We start from the raw sequence: 17,974 nt of genomic DNA on the forward strand, positions 1-17,974 counted from the left end.
GCCAGAGAAATGGTTGGGACATCTCAACAAACAAAGGATAAGAAAGAATTATTATAGGATTTGGGGTGAGGGTGGAGCTTAGGTGAATATTACATAGGGCAGTGTTGTTAGGCTCAAAGCAAAGCACGGCTGTGTATAAAAAGGTGAACCTCAGGTCTGGACTGCAAAGTAGACCCAAGGTCTGTTTCTTTGGATACCAGAAAGTTGAGAACTGTGGACCATTGTGTTTAGAAACCCCCTACCTGTAGCTCTGTCCCTGACTGTAAAGTGAAACTGTGGTAGGAGTTAGGAAACAAAGGGGCAAACTTGGAGAGTTGTTTAGGAGGCAAAATCAACAGAACTTGCTGACATTAGATGTAGAATGAAGTAGAATACTGAATTGAAATTTGACTCCTCAGTTTATGACTCCTGTGAGTGGGTAGCAGACCCTGTCTTTATGAAGTGTATGGGAACAAGAGCTGGCTTAGGGAAGTAGGGGAGGGAAGGAGTAAAATGATCACCTCCCTTTTTATTTGTTGGGCTTCTGGTTGCTGTGAAAACTTTACAGTACAGATCCACAGGCAGGAGGAGGTGTGCATGTGAGATGCTGCAGGCAGGGGTCAGAACTACAGATATAGATGCCTGGGAGTCATTTTCGCTGTTTAGAGAGGGCCTAGAAAGTGGAAAGAGCACTGGATGAAGAGAAGAGCCCCAGGAAGATGACCCTACATTTCAGAACTGGTAGGATAAGCCCACAATAAGACCACAAAAGGACAGAGAGGTGGGAACCAAAGTAGAGGGCTCCCATATCAGAGAAGCTAGGAAAGGGTTCCAAGGAAGAATGAGTGGTCATCTGTATCAAGTTAGTAAACAGACTCAAGGATAGAAGAACTAATTGGCTTTCACAGCTGGCAGGTGGGCAGTGATCTTGACCAGAGTAGCTTCAGGCACATGGGTGGAACAGAAGACTGATTTCTCTGTGTTTAGTCATTAATGAGAATCCACCTTTCAGGAGCTCCACTAAGAGTGGGAGGAGACAGGGCAGTGACTGCCATGAGAGTTGGGGTCAAGGGACGATTTTTAGCAAGATGAGGTTCCAGTGATTCACTTTTGCAAGCAGTAAGACTTGGAACCTCAAGTATACCTGATGAAATGTATTAAAAATATTTTAAACTATGTAAATCATCTATATTATTTTTCTGTACTGCCTTGAGCACTCTATGTCAATATTTACTCTGCATCCTCCTTCCTGCCCTTTCCCCAACAACACACATACACACACACACACACACACACACACACACACACACACACACACGTACACACCTGATTCAATCAAGCCTTGTACACTTGATTTTATTAAAATGACCATGCAGACCCCTTTTAGAAAGAATTCCTACTTGGACTGTACCCAGGAACTGTGGCTGTGGGAAAGAGCAAATGAATCTTGAGCTCTGAAGGAAGGGCTAGTTGCAGACCAAGCATTAAGAGGGGAAAATGAAGTTTTTTTAACAGATAAAACCAATAATAATGTTTATTTTTATTTTGTCCTGCAGAGGCGCCACCACCAAATTGTGAGGGCAACCAAATCACTCAGACCAGCGAAACTAGATGAAGCTTATGGGTCCCATGAGCTCCCATCTCCATCAGGTGTTGGCTCCACTCTTGGATTTTAAGGTTTGTGGAAAGTGCATGCTTCCAGGAGTTCTGTGGGGGCAGAGCAGAGGGGTTGGACAGTTAAAAATCTACCTATATTTAGTTCCTGTTAAGTGAATCAACAATTAAGCCCAATACAAAAGTACTCAGACCAGTTGCCCTGCTCCTCTGATAGGTGAACCTGACCCTCCTCCCAATGCCTCCTCCTCCTGCCTGCACAGCTCCTGTGTCTGCACTGGGCAGTGCCCCACACCAAGGACAGTAACAGGATTTCCCTGCCCTGCACCATCCCCTGCCTTATGTCCTATGGGCAGGGCTCCCACACCTGAGTCCATGTGGCTGGAATGAGCCTAAGAGAACTATCCTCTCAGATCCAGGCAAGGAACTAACATAATAAGATCCACTAAGCACCAGGCCTGTGCTAGTTCCCCTGCCGGGGGCTAGTCTCCACCCCCTCAGCAGAACAGTAGCCGAGGATCCTTAAACCAGAATTATGTGGGCAGCTGTTAAAATACAGAAATCCCAAACCTGGCACAGACTTGTTGAATCAGTATCCCAGGGCCTGGGAATCAGTATCTTAAGGACTGTGGCTCATGGACCTGTACTCTGCAGTTGAAGAATAACCTCCCTTGAGCTACATGGTATTCTCCCAAATCTTCCAAATGATCCCAAGTCATTAAATGATGTCCAACATAGCTATAGCACAAACTGGTATTCTAGATAAGTATAAGCATACCTTCTTTTATTGTGCTGTGCTTTATTGCACTTTGGAGATACTGTTTTTTCCAAATTGAAGGTTTGTGGCAACCCTGTGTCAAGCAAGTCTCCTGGTGCTAATTTTTCAATAGCGTTTGCTCACTTCATGTCTCTGCATCACAGTTTAGTAACTCTTGAAATATTTCAGACTTCTTCATTACTATTATTGTCTTTGTCATGGTGATCTGTGTTTAGTGATCTTTGATGTTACTATTGTTAATGTTTTGGGGCACCACAAACCATGCCCATTACTATGGCAAACTTAATTGATAAATATTATGTGTGTTCCTGCTGCTCCACTAGCACAACAATGTTGAAATTAGGCCAATTAATAGCCCTACATTGACTCTAAATGTTCATGTGGAAGGAAGAATTGCACATCTCTCTCTTTAAAACAAAAGCTAAATGTGATTAAGCTTAGTGAGGAAGGCATGTCAAAAGCAAAGATGGGCCTCTTGTGCCAAAGAGTTAGCCAAACTGTGAATGAAAAGGGAAAGTTATTGAAGGAAATTAAAAGTGCTACTTCAGTGAACACAGAAATGATAAGCAACAGCCTTATTCCTGTTACAGAGAAAGTTTTAGTGGCCTAGATAAAAGATCAAACCAGTCACAACATTCCCTTAAGCCAGAGCCTCAGCTGCAGCAAGACCCTAACTCTCTTCAGTTCTGTGAAGGCTGACAGAGGTGAGGACGCTTCAGGAGAAATGCTTCAAGTGAGTACGGGTTGGTTCATGAGGAGGAAAGAAGTTGTCTCCATAACATTAAAGTCAAGGCGGAGGCTTCCCTGGTGGCTCAGTGGTAAAGAATCTGCCTGCCAATGCAGGAGACACAGGTTCAATCCCTGGTCCAGGAAGATCCCACATGCTGTGGGGCAACTAAACCTGTGCACTGCAACTCCTGAAGCCTGTGCATCTAGAGCCCATGCTCTGCAACAAAAGAAGCCACCACAGTGAGAAGTCAGAGCACCATAGCAGAGGAGCCCCTGCTCACCACAGCTAAGGAAAGCCCACACACAGCAACAAAGACCCAGTGAAGCCAGTAATAAAATAAATAAATAAGATTTCTAAAAAATAAAAGTGCAAGGTGAAGCGGCAAGTGCTGGTATAGAAGCTATAGTAAGTTACACTGAAGACCTACCCAAGATAGTTCATAAAGGTGGCTACACTAAACGAGATTTCCAATGCAGATGAAACAGCTTTCACTTGGAAGAAGATGCTATCTAGGACTTTCTAGCTGGAGGGGAGAAGTCAGTGCCTGTCTTCATGATCAAATGACAGACTGACTCCCCTGTTAGGGGCTAATGCAGCTGGTGACTTGAAGCTGAAGCTAGTGCTCATTTATCATTCTTAAAAAACTTAGGGCCCTTAAGAATCATTCTCAGTCTGCTCTGCATGTGCTCTGTAAATGGAACAGCAAAGCCTGGATGACAGCACATCTATTTATGAGAGGGTTTACTGGATATTTTAAGCCTGCTATTGAAACCTACTGCTCAGAAAGAAACATTCCTTTTAAAATATGACTGTTCATTGAGAGCATACCTTGTTACCCAAGAGCTTGGATGGTGATGTACAAGATTAAAGTTGCTTTCATGCTTGCTTCCTGGTAGCTCAGATGGTAAAACATCTGCCTACAATGCGGGAGACCAGGGTTCAATCCCTGGGTCTGGAAGATCCTCTGGAGAAGGAAATGGCAACCCACTCCAGTATTCTTGCCTGGGAAATCCCAAGGACCGAGGAACCTGGTAGGCTACAGTCCTTGGGGTCACAAAGAGTCAGACACGACTGAGCAACTTCACTTCGTGCTTGCTAACACAACATCCATTCTACAGCCCATGGATCAAGGAGTCATTCCAACTCTCAAGTTTTATTATTAAAGAAATACGTTTCATAACTGCTATAGACAGTGAGTCTTCTGCTGGATCTGGGCAAAGTCAACCGAAAACCTGGAAAATATTCCTCATTCTAGATGCCATTAAGAACATTTGTGATTCATGGAGTAAGGTCAAAATATCAGCATGAACAAGAATTTGAAAGAAGTGTATTCCAACCCTCATAAGTGACTATAAGGGGTTCAAGATTTCAGTGGAGGAAGTAACTGCAGATGTGATGGAAATATTAAAAGAACTAAAATTAGAAGTGAAGCCTGAAGATATGACTGAATTGCTGCAAATTTCATGATAAAATTTTAACAGATGAGGAGCTGCTTCTTATGCATGAACAAAGAGAGTGGTTTCTTGGGATGAAATCTACTCCTAGTGAAGATGCTGTGAAGATTGTTGAAATGACAAAAGGATTTAGAATATTATGTAAACTTAGTTGATAAAGCAATGTCAGGACTTGAGACGGTTGATTCCTATTTTGAAAGAAGTTCTACTGTCGGTAAAATGCTATCAAATAGCGTTGGATGCTACAGAAGAATCAGTCATGAAAGAAGAGTTGATCCATCAATTTCAGGCTTCCAGTTGAAGATGGCAGACTAGAAGGATGTGTACTCATCTCCTCCTGTGACAGTACCAAGATCACAAATAGCTGTTGAACAACCATCAACAGGAGAATGCTGGAATCCACCAAAAAAAGATACCCTACAGCCAAAGACACAGAAGAAGCTACAGAAAGATGGTAGGAGGGGCACAATCATGATAAAATCAAGTCCCATACCCTCCAGGTGGGTGATCCACAAACTGGAGAACAATAATCCCAAAGAAGTTCTCCCACTGTTGTGAAGGTTCTAAACCCCATGTTAGGTTTCTTGGCCTGGGGATCTGACAAAGGCACTGGGAATCCCCAGGGAATCTGATCTTGAAGGCCAGCAGGATTTGATTATAGAATTTCCACAGGACTGAGGGAAACAGAGACTCTAGTCTTAGAGGGCACAAACAAAATCTTGTGCACACCAAGACCCAGAAGAAAGAATGACCCCACAGAAGACTGAACCCAAACTACCTGCTAGTGTTGGAGGGTCTCCTGTGGAGGTGTGGGAGGGCAGGGGCTCATAACAGGGACAGGGGCACCGGCAGCAGTCCTGGAAAGTCCCCCTTGGTGTAAGCCCTCTTGGAGGTCACCATTAACTCTACCATAGAGCCCATAGACCCCTAGGCTGGGTCACCTCAGGCCAAAAAATCAGGGAGGGAGTGCATCCCACCCATCAGCAGATAATTGGATTAAAGCTTTACTGAGCAAAACCCTGCCCACCACAGCAGGACCCAGTTTTTCCTATTGCCAGCCCCTCCCATCAGGAAGCTTACTCAAGCCTCTTAGCCTCCTCCATCAGAGGGCAGACAGAAAAAGCAAGCAGAACCACAATCCCACAGCAGCTAGAACAAAAACCACATTACAGAAAGTAAATCAGTATGAAAAAGCAGAAAGTTATGTCCCAGATGAAGGGACAAGATAAAACCCCAGAAAAACAACTAAATTAAGTGGAGGTAGGCCACCTTCCAGAAAAAGAATTCAGAATAATGATAGTGAAGATGATCCAGGATCTTGGGAAAACAATGGAGAAGATGCAAGAAATGTTTACCAAAGACCTAGAAGAACTAAAGAACAAACAAAGCAAGGTGAATAATACACTAGAAGGAATCAATAGCAGAATAACTGAGGCAAAAGAATGGATAAATGACCTGGAGGACAGAATGGTGGACATCACTGCCAAAGAACAGAATATAGAAAAAAGAATGAAAAAAGAAGACAGCTTAAGAGACCTCTGAGACAACATTAAATGCACCAACATTTGCATTATAGGGGTCCCAGAAGGATAAGAGAGAAAGGACCTGAGAAAATATTTGAAGAGATAATACCTGAAAACTTCCCAAATGTGGGAAAGGAAATAGTTAACCAAGACCAGGAAGCACAGAGAGTCCCAGGCAGGATAAACCCAAGGAGGAACACACTGAGACACATAGCAATCAAACTGACAAAAATTAAAGACAGAGATAAAATATTAAAAGCAACAAGGGAAAAATGACAAATAACATGCAAGGGAACTCTCATCAAGCTATCAGCTGATTTCTCAACAGAAACTCTACAAGCCAGAAGGGAATGGCATGATATATTTAAAGTGATGAAAGGGAAGAACCTACCACTAAGATACTCTGCCCAGTAAGACTCTTCTTCAGATCGGATAGAGAGATCAAAAGCTTTCCAAACAAGCAAAAGTTAAGAGAATTCAGCACCACCAAACCAGCTTTATAATGAATGCTAAAGGAACTTCTCTAGGCAGGAAACACAAGACAAGGAAAAGACCCACACAAAATAAATCCCGAACAATTAAGAAAATGTTAATAGAATCATACATATCGAAAATTACCTTAATTTTAAGTAGATTAAACCAACCCAAAGACATAAATTGGCTGGGCAGATGAAAACTTGTGCATGTATGCACTTCCATTTACCACATGACTCTGCTTGACCCATCAAATTATGTGTAATTATTATATATTGTTAGGCTAATCATGTTCCCATTATGACTTGAAATTGTAATTATCTTTTTATTTTTTGGGGGGGTCTGGCTATTCATTGTGAAAACTAGTAAACATCTTTTACTATTGTGATAATGAACTTTTGGCCTATTTAAAAAATTTATGACATTTTGATTCTACTTGCTTGATTTAGTATGAAAAGCATGTTAGAATTCTAATTTTAAAAAATAGATATGCAGCAAGCAAAATAAATAAGTAAATAGGTTGTGTTTAGGATAAAAAATAAATAAATAATACAAATATCTCAATAATAGTAGCCTTTAAAATTTTTCCAATGGTATTTATAATATCTAAATTAAACTGTACAATTTTTTAACATATCTCTGATTCTCTGAAGAATCAAGAGAAAGTTTTTATCATTTGTGAAAATAAAGTTTAAAACCCAGTCATCAAGGATTAAAAAAAAAAAAGGAGTCGACTGATGGGGCAAACTTAATTGTTGTCTTATTTTAAGGAACTGGCACAGTTGATCTGTCAGCAGTCATAAATATTGAGGTAAGACCCTCCACCAGCAGAGAGATTATGAAGGCTCAGAGGATAGTTAGGGTTTTTTAGCAATAAAGTATCTTTAATTAAGATACGTACATTGTTAGTTTAGACAATGCTATTGCACACTTTATAGTGTAGTATAAATGTAACTTTTATATGCACTGGGAAACCAAAAACTTCATATGAGTTGCTTTGTTGCAATATTCTTTTATTGCAATGGTCTGAAACTGAACCTGCAGTATCTCCAAGGTATGCCTGTTTTATGTATAGCAACTTTAGAGTTGCTGGTACTTATCACCATTCAAGCTCTCAAGAACAGCACCATGTAAAAGAACTCTCTGCAGTGCTGGAAATGTTCTCTTTTTTCATCTATGTGGAGACACAGGTTATCTACTGAGCACTTGAATTATGGCTGGTGTGACTGATTTAAATTTTGTTTAATAATATAAATTTAAATATCCACAGGTAGCTAGAGGCTACCATTTTGAACAAGACAGCACAGTATAAAAAAGGTGTTCAGAGCAGAGCAGTGGGCACGTAGCTCTCTTCCTTTTCTAAGCAATAGCATGCAATTCTGCATGTCCAGTGTCATCAGCCCATGTCCCCTTACCATCTGCCCGTACAAGTAGCTGAGAAGGCAGTGGCACCCCACTCCAGTACTCTTGCCTGGAAAATCCCATGGACGGAGGAGCCTGGTAGGCTGCAGTCCATGAGGTCGCTAAGAGTCGGACACGACTGAGCAACTTTACTTTCACTTTTCACTTTCATGCATTGGAGAAGGAAATGGCAACCCACTCCAGTGTTCTTGCCTGGAGAATCCCAGGGACAGAGGAGCCTGGTAGGAGGCTGTCTATGGGGTCGCACAGAGTTGGACACAACTGAAGCGACTTAGCAGCAGCAAATATCCACAGGTAGCTAGAGGCTACCATTTTGAACAAGACAGCACAGTATAAAAAAGGTATTCAGAGCAGAGCAGTGGGCACGGGCATGTAGCTCTCGTCCTTTTCTAAGCAATAGCATGGAATTCTGCATGTCCAGTGCCGTCAGCCCATGTCCCCTTACCATCTGCCCATACAAGTAGCCTTTCATCCATGCTAGGTTGCATTGTTCCCTCCTCATTTCATCTAGTCAGCTGATCATCTCCTGGTGACTACAGTCTGCCCCTCCTTTTGAATCCAGCACCCAGAACCCCAGCCATATTCACTTTGCAGGTTCCCCATGCTGTTCCTCCTACTCACTTGAGGTTGAGCATTGTCTCAGGTTGGTCATAGCTCTGACGTAGTCATCCCCTAAGTAGGAGTCATATGTTTTTTTCGCAATTGAAGCCAAACATTTAGTGTCATCCCTGAACAGAAGGTCCTTGGAATTTGATTGGAATAAACAAAAATTGCTCGTGCAGTCGGTTACAGATTTTCCAAAATCATCCTGTCAAATAGACAGAAAGTACATGAGGACCTGTGGAAAAGAGCCCCTGGGAACACATGGATGGGATGGAGGAAACTGGAAGCTGGGAACCAGCCCCGGGAAGAAAGGGAAGCTGCAGGGGATGCCTCGGGATCTTTCCACATCCTTCCCTTGGCATTAACACGAATATGGGCCCCAAATCTAGGCTTCCCTGAGGCCCCAAAATCCTTTGTAGGGTCCAGCCTAGTCCCATCTCCTTGGGGAATTCCCTCCCTCCCACCCACCCACTGCTAACTTCTCTGATCTCTCTTCCCCACTTCATTGGCCATGGCCTTGGGGATGACTTCCAGGAAATGAGAGGACATAAACATTTCCCTTTTAAGTAGTATTATCAAGAAGGTATTAAATAAGAGCCACCCAATGAGGGGTTGGTACAGGTAGTTGTCAGCTGCATCTTTGATCCTAAATTGATAAAAGCCTGGACTTGTCCACATCTTCTAAGATTATAAATGAAATAATGATTACAGAAAGTTTAGCATTCTATCTAGCACTTAGGAAATGTTCATTAAATGCTCATTATTAGTGTCATTTACCTTAAGAGGACTCACAAAGGTATGCTATCTTCATTTTTAAAAGGAGAAAACTAATGATGCATCAACAGGCAGGAAGCTGTCACTGAGGGGAGGTTGGTCTTTAGGGGTGGAAGGGTCTTTAGGATTAAAATATTCAGACAGCCCCTCTCCCCACAGGGCCAGCCCTGGGTTGGTTGTTTTCACCAGAGGACAATCTCCCTGACGGTAGGGTTCCTGGGTTTCTCTTCCTTTTGGAATGGTTCTCAGTCTGTCTAAGCAAAAGAAACACAGTCCACATTTGATGACTTGTATCCAAAAAGAGTTGGGAAACAGGATTAGTTGCCTTCATTTAAAAAAAAAAAAGGCAGAAGTGGGTAAAATGAGGGTACCACAGAACAAGGTCAGGGTCGAGCTAGAAGGCAGATGCTTGGACCCTGGAACACATGTGTCAGTTGAGGTCTGATTTCCAGCAAGCAGAAGATATGAGTAGAGCAGGTCTGGGAGATCCAGTCCACCATCCATACCTTCCCAGTTCTAACTTCCAGGAAAAGAATACAGGAGTGTGGGCTTCTCCTCGCCTGCGAAATCCCTCAGCAATCCATACCCACACAATAAAAACAGTTTGGAGTCCCTGGCTGGTCCATACCTGCTGTTTGTTTAATATTTTCTCCACACAAGTTGCCTTATCTTTCCGTGAGACCACAGCATGATTCGGGCCTCGGGCCAGGTGGCAGTTCTCAGCATCTGTCACAGGTTTCCTGGTGCCATCTTTGCATAGTACTTCAAAATTTTCCTTCTTCAGATTTTTTGCCCATGCTTCATTATTATTTCCTAGGTTCAGAAAAGGTGCATCAGCCAAAGATCAAAACATCCTCACTGGGAGATGTGACCACCCTCCACTAGCATGTAGGGGGGCTGGACCCAGTGGCCAGCAGAGGTTTCACTAATATGGAGAGGAAGAGAGTTATCAGGAGTTCCCTGGGGCCATTCCTTTCCGTCTTCCCAGCCAGACAAGGGACAGTGAACCACGTTCTGTGGATGATGTATGTTCAAAAGGATCTTCATTTCTGCTAAGTTCCAAATTCCATTTAGACTCCACTGTAGGAAGCACATGACCCTCTAAGCAGATTGACAATATCTGTGCTATACCATCTGGCTATGTGTGTGTATAGTCGCTCAGTCGTGTCCAACTCTTTGCAACCCCACGGACTGTAGCCCACCAGGCTCCTCTCTCTGTAGGATTTCCCAGGTAAGAATGCTGGAGTGGGTTGCCATTTCCTTCTCCAGGCGATCTTCCTGACCCAGGGATCAAACTCGGGTGTGCTGCATTGCGGGTGGATTCTTCATTGCTGAGCAACTACGGGAAGCTCTAGTGTGGCACTTGGGTAATAAGAAAGGTTGGTCTATGAGAAGTTAATGAATGGAAATCAATGTTAACGTGTGAGCTCCAAATAGGACAATTAGGAAAAATGAGAAGGGAGGTGATTTGGTCTGGGTTAGGGGTAGTGGGCATCTAGTAGGGCATGATAAAAAATTTTCTTTCCAGTAAAAATAATGCTTGTTTACTGTGGCTAATTTGTAAAACACCACATAGTTTTAAGGAATAAGACTTTGAAACCCAGTATAATTCTACAGCATTCACTTTCAACATTGATTAATCTAGGCTTGACTAACGGGACCTATAACAAAGTCCTCCATAGGGACGAGGCTGTGTAAAGAAAGAAGTGTAAGGAGTTTGGATTTATTCTGGTTCAGGTTGCAGTATCAGCGTACTTCGTACATAAACATGACCACAGGGCAAACAGAGATCCTAGGTTGGTGTTTAGGTAGGGAGTGTATAGGGAGGTAGGCCTCCTCTATAAATTCCCCTCAGAAGGTTAAGGCTTTGGGAGTCTTTGCAAAGAGAACTGAGGTCTAGAGAGGGGAGCCCTATTGGAAGGATACAAAGAGAAATCAAGGAGTGGCAAAGAACCAGCCTAGGGTAACACTCAGGCAGCAGGAAAAGGACAGCTCTTAAAGGGAAAAGCAAAAGTTACAGGAGGAGTGAAAGAAAATTAGCCAAACCAATATTCCCTCAAGTAAGTACTTAGTAACTTCTGCGTACCTTATACTGTGATTGGTGTTGAGATGTAAGAAAAAAGTAGAGCTCCCTGTGACCATATTTTATTACAGAATGTGATGAACTCAATAATGATAGCAACGGGGACAGAGGATTCTGTTGTAGGATGGAGGTATGCCATTGGGGAAGGCTTCTTAGAGGAGTTGGTCCTGCACTAGAGGAAAAATTTGAGGTTGGGTAAAGGGAGGAGGGCTTCCCAGGTGGGTTAGTGGTAAAAAATCAACCTGCCAATGCAGGAGATATAAGTGACACAGGTTCAATTCCTAGGTCAAGAAGATTCGCTGGAGGAGGGCATGGCAACCCACTCCAGTATTCTTTCCCAGAGAATCCCAAGGACAGAGGAGCCTGATGGTCTACAGTCCAAAGGGTCGCAAAAAATTGGACATAACTGAGTGACTACACACACACACACACACACACACACACACACACACACACACAGGGTTATGAGGGAAGTAATACTGCCTGGACTCTAGGGGGTGGTGTAAGCTGTTAGTGATAGAGCATAGGCAGCTGGAATGCTCATTCTTACCAACATTTAAAAAACAGCTGTCTTGTTTTTAATGTCATGGCCATCTAATATCCACCCACTAGTTTTAGTACCCATTGATTGATGGTCCTTGCTAGAATCGATTATTGCTATATTGGTTGCCAAACGATAGTTGTTTAACTTCATGACTTTTTCTATGTCTGTAATTAGCATTCTGCAATAAAGAAGATATTTCCCTTATACTCATTCGTTTAATCAGGATGGACTCATGTGTTCTTATTCTATTCAATGGGTTATTCAATCTTACTGTTATTATTTCTTGTAATGCTCAAAATGTCAGATCTGGCCAGTGGAGGGCTTTCACAACAGTTCCAGTGTGCTCTGACACATTCCATCTCTCTGAGCACTTCAGCATGATGCTCTTTGGTTCACCTTACACTTTTCCTGCCCCAGCCCCAGAATCAGCTGTTTTTCTGAGGGGCCATGCTTCCTCCTCTTGGAGAATGGTTATAGAAGCCATTGGTTATAAGTACCAGGAATAAGCCCAGTGCTTATTCCCACAGGGGTGCTACTGTTTGTATGTTTTTCCGAGTGGATTTATAATATGGTTAAATATATATTGGACCTAGAAATATGAGAAATAGTTATAAAGGGCCTTTGGGTGATAAGTTCACTAATTTTGAATAGGGACTGTGGATGTGATGAGTATTAAACCACGTTAGTATAAATTTCCTGATCCTGCTGATTATAATGTAAGTATGTAAAAGTCTTTGTTCTTAGGAGTTTTTAGGGGAAAGAAGGCACAGTGCCTACACCTGTGGGAAGGCTTCTAGGAGCGATTTCAGAGCCACTGGGAAGCTCACCGTCCTCACCATTCCGCCTACACAAGTGGATGCGTCTCTCATCGGTGAACAAACAGGTTGAGAATCACAGCTCTGGACCCTGACAAGAGCCCCTACCACTTCCACAAAGATATCCTGAACACAAGGGAGCCAACGACCCTGATTTATGGGGCCAAAGGGTTGTGCACATACCGTCAGTGTTCTGTATGACAGTCTGGTCCTTCACAAAGGCCACGTCTCCCCTTCTCCACCAGACACCTGTGGAGTCCCAGACAGGGAGAGAGAAGGAAAGAGGTCAGAGCTACATCTGTCATTCAGAAGGGCCATCTTATAATCTGAAGTTGTTTTTTTTTGTTTAATTTTTAATTAGATGATAATTGCTCTACAATGTTGCACTAGTTTCTGCTGTACAATGATGTGAGTCAGCTATACATATTCATATATCTCCTCCCTCTTGAGCCTCCTTCCCACCCCCCATCTCACTCCTCTAGGTCATCACCGAGCACCAAGCTGAGCTCCTGTGTTATACAGCAACTTCCCACTAGTTATCTATTTTTATATATGGTAATATATATATATATATGTCAATAATATTATCCCAGTTCGTCTCACCCTCTCCTTACCCCCTGTGCCCACAAGTCTGTTCCCTATGTTTGCATCTCTATTCTTCTCCTGCAAATAGGTTCATCAGTACTGTTTTTCTGGATTCCATATATATGCATTAATATACAATATACAATTTTTACAATATTGTTAAAAAACAATATGTTTTTCTCATTCTGACTTACTTCACTCTGTATAACAGACTAGGTTCATTCACATCACTACAGATGACCCAATTCATTCCTTTTTATGGCTGAGTATTATGCCACTTTAGAGATCCAGGGCTGGCCATGATATCAGCAACTGTGACTCCCATTTGATCACTAATCTCATATATTACTAATATAAGTAATAAAAAGAAAACAAAACCTCTGATACACTTTGTAGTTATACAGTTGCAGTTCTATATATTATTAAACTCTAGCACATTTTCTCTAACAGGTCTACATCCTTTCCCAAGCATCAATACAGATATTAGAGGAGCAGTTTTCCACCAAGGTGATTCCTTATGTACAGTCTACTAATGAAATTCGAAACTTGTGGACTGTGAATTGTTCTTATTCTAACTCACAAGGTGGTTCTAACTAGAAAATTGAGATAATCTTTGTTTTTCCTTTGCTAGTGAGCAGTTTAGTTATGAATACCACCATCATTGTGAAGTTGATGGATTCATGAACTACCAGGGTAGCAAAGGCCCAAGTCAGACAGGATAGTTAAAGACTAATAAGGTCATAAAGTGCACAGGTGTCTCTTTAAAAATGATTAAAATTCCATGAAACAGAGATGTAACCAAAGATGTAGAAATCATGGACTTTACTTTTGTATATTTCCGTGGTCATAGGTCCCCCCAGAGATGATTGGAAGAGTGTTAGCCTAATGCTTGACTCCTGTGTTTATTCAATTACGGTAGGGCTTCCTCACCTGGCACTAGTGGCATTAGGGGCCAGATAATTCTTGTTGCAGGGTGCTGCCCTGTGCATGTAGGATGTTTATAAGCCTCTCCCAATTAGCTGCCAGTTGTACCCCCTCAACCCTACTGATAATCAAAAACGTCTCCAGACACTGCCAAATGTCCCCTGAAGGGCAAATCCCTCCCCCGCTACCCTGCTGCCATTGAGAACTCCTGACCTGCACCATACCACCAGTCTTTGCTGTCTATGACAGCCAGTTCCGGAAACGGTGTCCTGGAGGGACCTGGATGCCTCTTCACACAGGCTTCTACATACGTTTGTAAACATGCCACCCTAACATGCAGGACTAATGGGCTAGGAATGTAAGAATCTCACCTGAGCTTCTAAAAGGAACTCTTGTCAGGGCTGGGGTTATTATTGTTTTTGTATGAGGATTATAAGACTCACCTGAAAGCCCCTGTATAGCCATAGTATCTTTCATTGCTGTTGGGAACACACTCCTTTCCTGTACCCTTCTCTGAGCCAATGCACAGAGCACAGAGACTGGAATTTCGCGGAGATCCAGGTGCACAACCTGCGCTGAAAAATTCATCTGTGCAGAAGGACAAGAGAAAGTCAGCTCTTCCTGAGTCAGTATGAGTGGACTTTATCTAACACAAGACAGGTGTGTATGGCCCAGGTTAGGTAGAACATGCTTATTACGTGACCTGCCATCAACTCAAGACTTGCCAGCCTTAGGTTCTGAAAGCAGAGGAGGCAATGGCAACCCACTCCAGTGTTCTTGCCTGGAGAATCCCAGGGACAGCAGAGCCTGGTGGGCTGCCGTCTACGGGGTCGCACAGAGTTGGACACGACTGAAGCGACTTAGCAGCAGCAGCAGCAGGCTCTGAAAGAAAACTTCACTGAGGCTGGAAATGGTAAGTAACCATTACAATTCAGGTGGAGGAGACTCCATCAGCCTCCCAATAGTGTCATTACTTAAAGAGACATGAGATGGAAATTATGTGGAAGGTGACTGAAGCTGGTGTAAAATTGAAGGTCTCACTCCCTGAGTTGTGCCATTTGTTTTCAGGTATTTCTTTCCTCTGATATTTATTAGAAGAGCTTTTAACAGAACTTAGAGCTCCAAACTCAAGAAAATTCTGGGGAAATCTCACTCACAGCTCAGCTGCTCTCCCATGGCTGTATAACTGCCAGGAGGCTCAGGAGAGCAGATGTGGTGCCCTTGCTGGTGGGGCACAGAACTCCTGAAAGTCGCCTCAGCCACCTTCCTGGCAAACTGATGTCACAGCGCATGTTAATGCAAAAGTGTGATTGCATCTCTGAATCTGAACCTCCTCTCCAATACACACAGGACTTGCCTGGCTCTGTCTTTAGAGGCCTCTCCTTTTAAAGTTGCTACACATATTTGGAGATGGCAGGGGGAAAGTACTCAGGAAGTTAAAGTAAATAAGAACCATGAGGAAACATATCCATGGTGAACTTATGCACAGATTTTAGGAGGTAGAACTAAGGCCACACCTGAAGATATTCAGAGGACACAGAGAACAAACTGATTTCCACCCCTTCAAAGGGGCCTAAGAGCTGAAGCTGCCAAGATCTTAAAGAGACCTGAGAATCCCTTACACCATATTGCCTAGAAAGCTCTGTAGCACGGCTTGTAGCCATCCGCCAAATGGCCATTTCCTCTTGTTTCTCTGTAACAAAGATCAAGTTGGGTTTTTTCTCTTAATTTTTTTCTCCATTAATTTTATATTGAGATATAATTGACATGTGTGTGTGTGTTAGTTGCTCAGTCGTGTCCAACTCTTTGCGACCCCTGGACTGCAGTGTGCCAAGCACATTATATTAATTTCAGGTGTACAACATGATTCACTATTGTGACTATATTGTGAAATGATCACCACAATAGGTCTAGTTAATATCTATCAGCATACAGGGTCAGAAGGCAATGGCACCCCACTCCAGTACTCTTGCCTGGAAAATCCCATGGACAGAGGAGCCTGGTGGGCTGCAGTCCATGGGGTCACTAAGAGTCAGACACGACTGAGCAACTTCACTTTCACTTTTCACTTTCATGCATTGGAGAAGGAAATGGCAACCCACTCCAGTGTTCTTGACTGGAGAATCCCATGGACGGGGGAGCCTGGTGGGCTGCCATCTATGGGGTCACATAGAGTTGGACACGACTGAAGCGACTTAGCAGCAGCAGCATACTGCTGCTGGGTTACATTTCTTTTCCTTTCGTCTAGGACTTCCAAAACTATGTTGAATAAAAGTGGTAAGAGTAGACATCCTTGTCTTGGGGAATGCTTTTAGCTTTTCATTGTTGAGTATGATTTTAGCTGTATGTTTTGTCATATATGGTCTTTATTATGTTGAGGTACATTCCCTTCATGCCCACTTTCTGGAGAGTCTTTATCTTAAATAGATGATTGTTGTTGTTGTTCGTTGTTTGGTCGCTCATTTGTGTCCGAATTTTTGCAACCCTGTGGACTATCAGCACTCCAGGCTTCCCTGTCCTTCACCATCTCCTGGAGCTTACTCAAACTCATGTCCATTGAGTCAGTGATGTCATCCAACCATCCCATCCTCTGTCGTCTCCTTTTCCTTCTGCCTTCAGTCTTTCCCAGCATCAGGGTCTTTTTTAATGAATTGACTCTTCACATCAGGTGCCCGAAGTATTGGAGATTCAGCTTCAGCTTCAGCATTGGTCCTTCTAAGGAATATTCAGGACTGATTTCCTTTAGGATTGACTGTTTTGATTCTCCTTGCAGTCCAAGGGACTCTCCAAAGTGTTTTCCAATACCACAGCTCAAAAGCATCAATTTTTCAGTGTTCAGCCTTCTTTATGGTTCAATTCTCATATCCATACATGACTACTAGAAAAACCATATCTTTGACTATATGAACCCTTATTGGCAAAATATGTCTCTGCTTTTTAATACACTGTCTAGGTTTGTTATAACTTTTCTTCCAAGGAGCAAGCATCTTTTGATTTTGTGGCTGCAGTCACCATCTGCAGTGATTTTACAGCCTCCCAAAATAAAATCTTTCACTGTTTCCATTGTTTCCCCATTTATTTGCCATGAAGTGATGGGACTGGATGCCATGATCTTTGTTTTTTGAATGTTGAGCTTTACACCAACTTTTTCACTCTCCCCTTTCACCTTCATCAAGAAGCTCTTTAGTTCCTCTTCGCTTTCTGGCATTAGGGTGGTGTCACCTGCATATCTGAGGTTATTGATATTTCTCCCGGCAATCTGGATTCCAGCTTGTGCTTCATCCAGCCTGGCATTTCCCATGATGTACTCTGCATATAATTTAGATAAGCAAAGTGACTATATACAGCCTTGACATATTCCTTTCCCGATTTGGAACCACTCCATTGTTGCATGTCCAGTTCTAACTGTTGCTTCTTGACCTGCATACAGGTTTTCCAGGAGGCAGGTCAGGTGGTCTGGTATTCCTATCTCTTTAAGAATTTTCAACAGTTTGTCATGATCTACACAGTTAAAGGCCTTAGCATAGTCAATAAAGCAGAAGTAGATGTTTTTCTGGAATTCTCTTGCTTTTTCTATGGTACAGCAGATGGCCATTTGATCTCTGGCTCCTCTGCCTTTTCTAAATCCAGCATGAACATCTGGAAGTTTTTCGTTCATGTACTGTTGAAGCC

General features: G+C 42.8%; 1 protein-coding gene across 1 annotated transcript in view; it reads right to left on the reverse strand.

Annotated features, from left to right (window-relative positions):
* Positions 1-1,319: 1,319 nt before the first annotated feature.
* Positions 1,320-17,974, reverse strand: part of TF (transferrin) — a 39,075-nt gene continuing 22,420 nt past the window's right edge. The window contains 6 exon segments of the mRNA NM_177484.4: positions 1,320-1,686; positions 8,596-8,782; positions 9,980-10,164; positions 12,977-13,023; positions 13,025-13,042; positions 14,746-14,890. Coding sequence (NP_803450.3) covers positions 1,652-1,686; positions 8,596-8,782; positions 9,980-10,164; positions 12,977-13,023; positions 13,025-13,042; positions 14,746-14,890 — 617 coding nt within the window. The 3' untranslated portion in view covers positions 1,320-1,651.

This window comes from Bos taurus, chromosome 1, assembly GCF_002263795.3.
Source record: "Bos taurus isolate L1 Dominette 01449 registration number 42190680 breed Hereford chromosome 1, ARS-UCD2.0, whole genome shotgun sequence".
In the NCBI taxonomy this organism is placed as follows: domain Eukaryota; kingdom Metazoa; phylum Chordata; class Mammalia; order Artiodactyla; family Bovidae; genus Bos; species Bos taurus.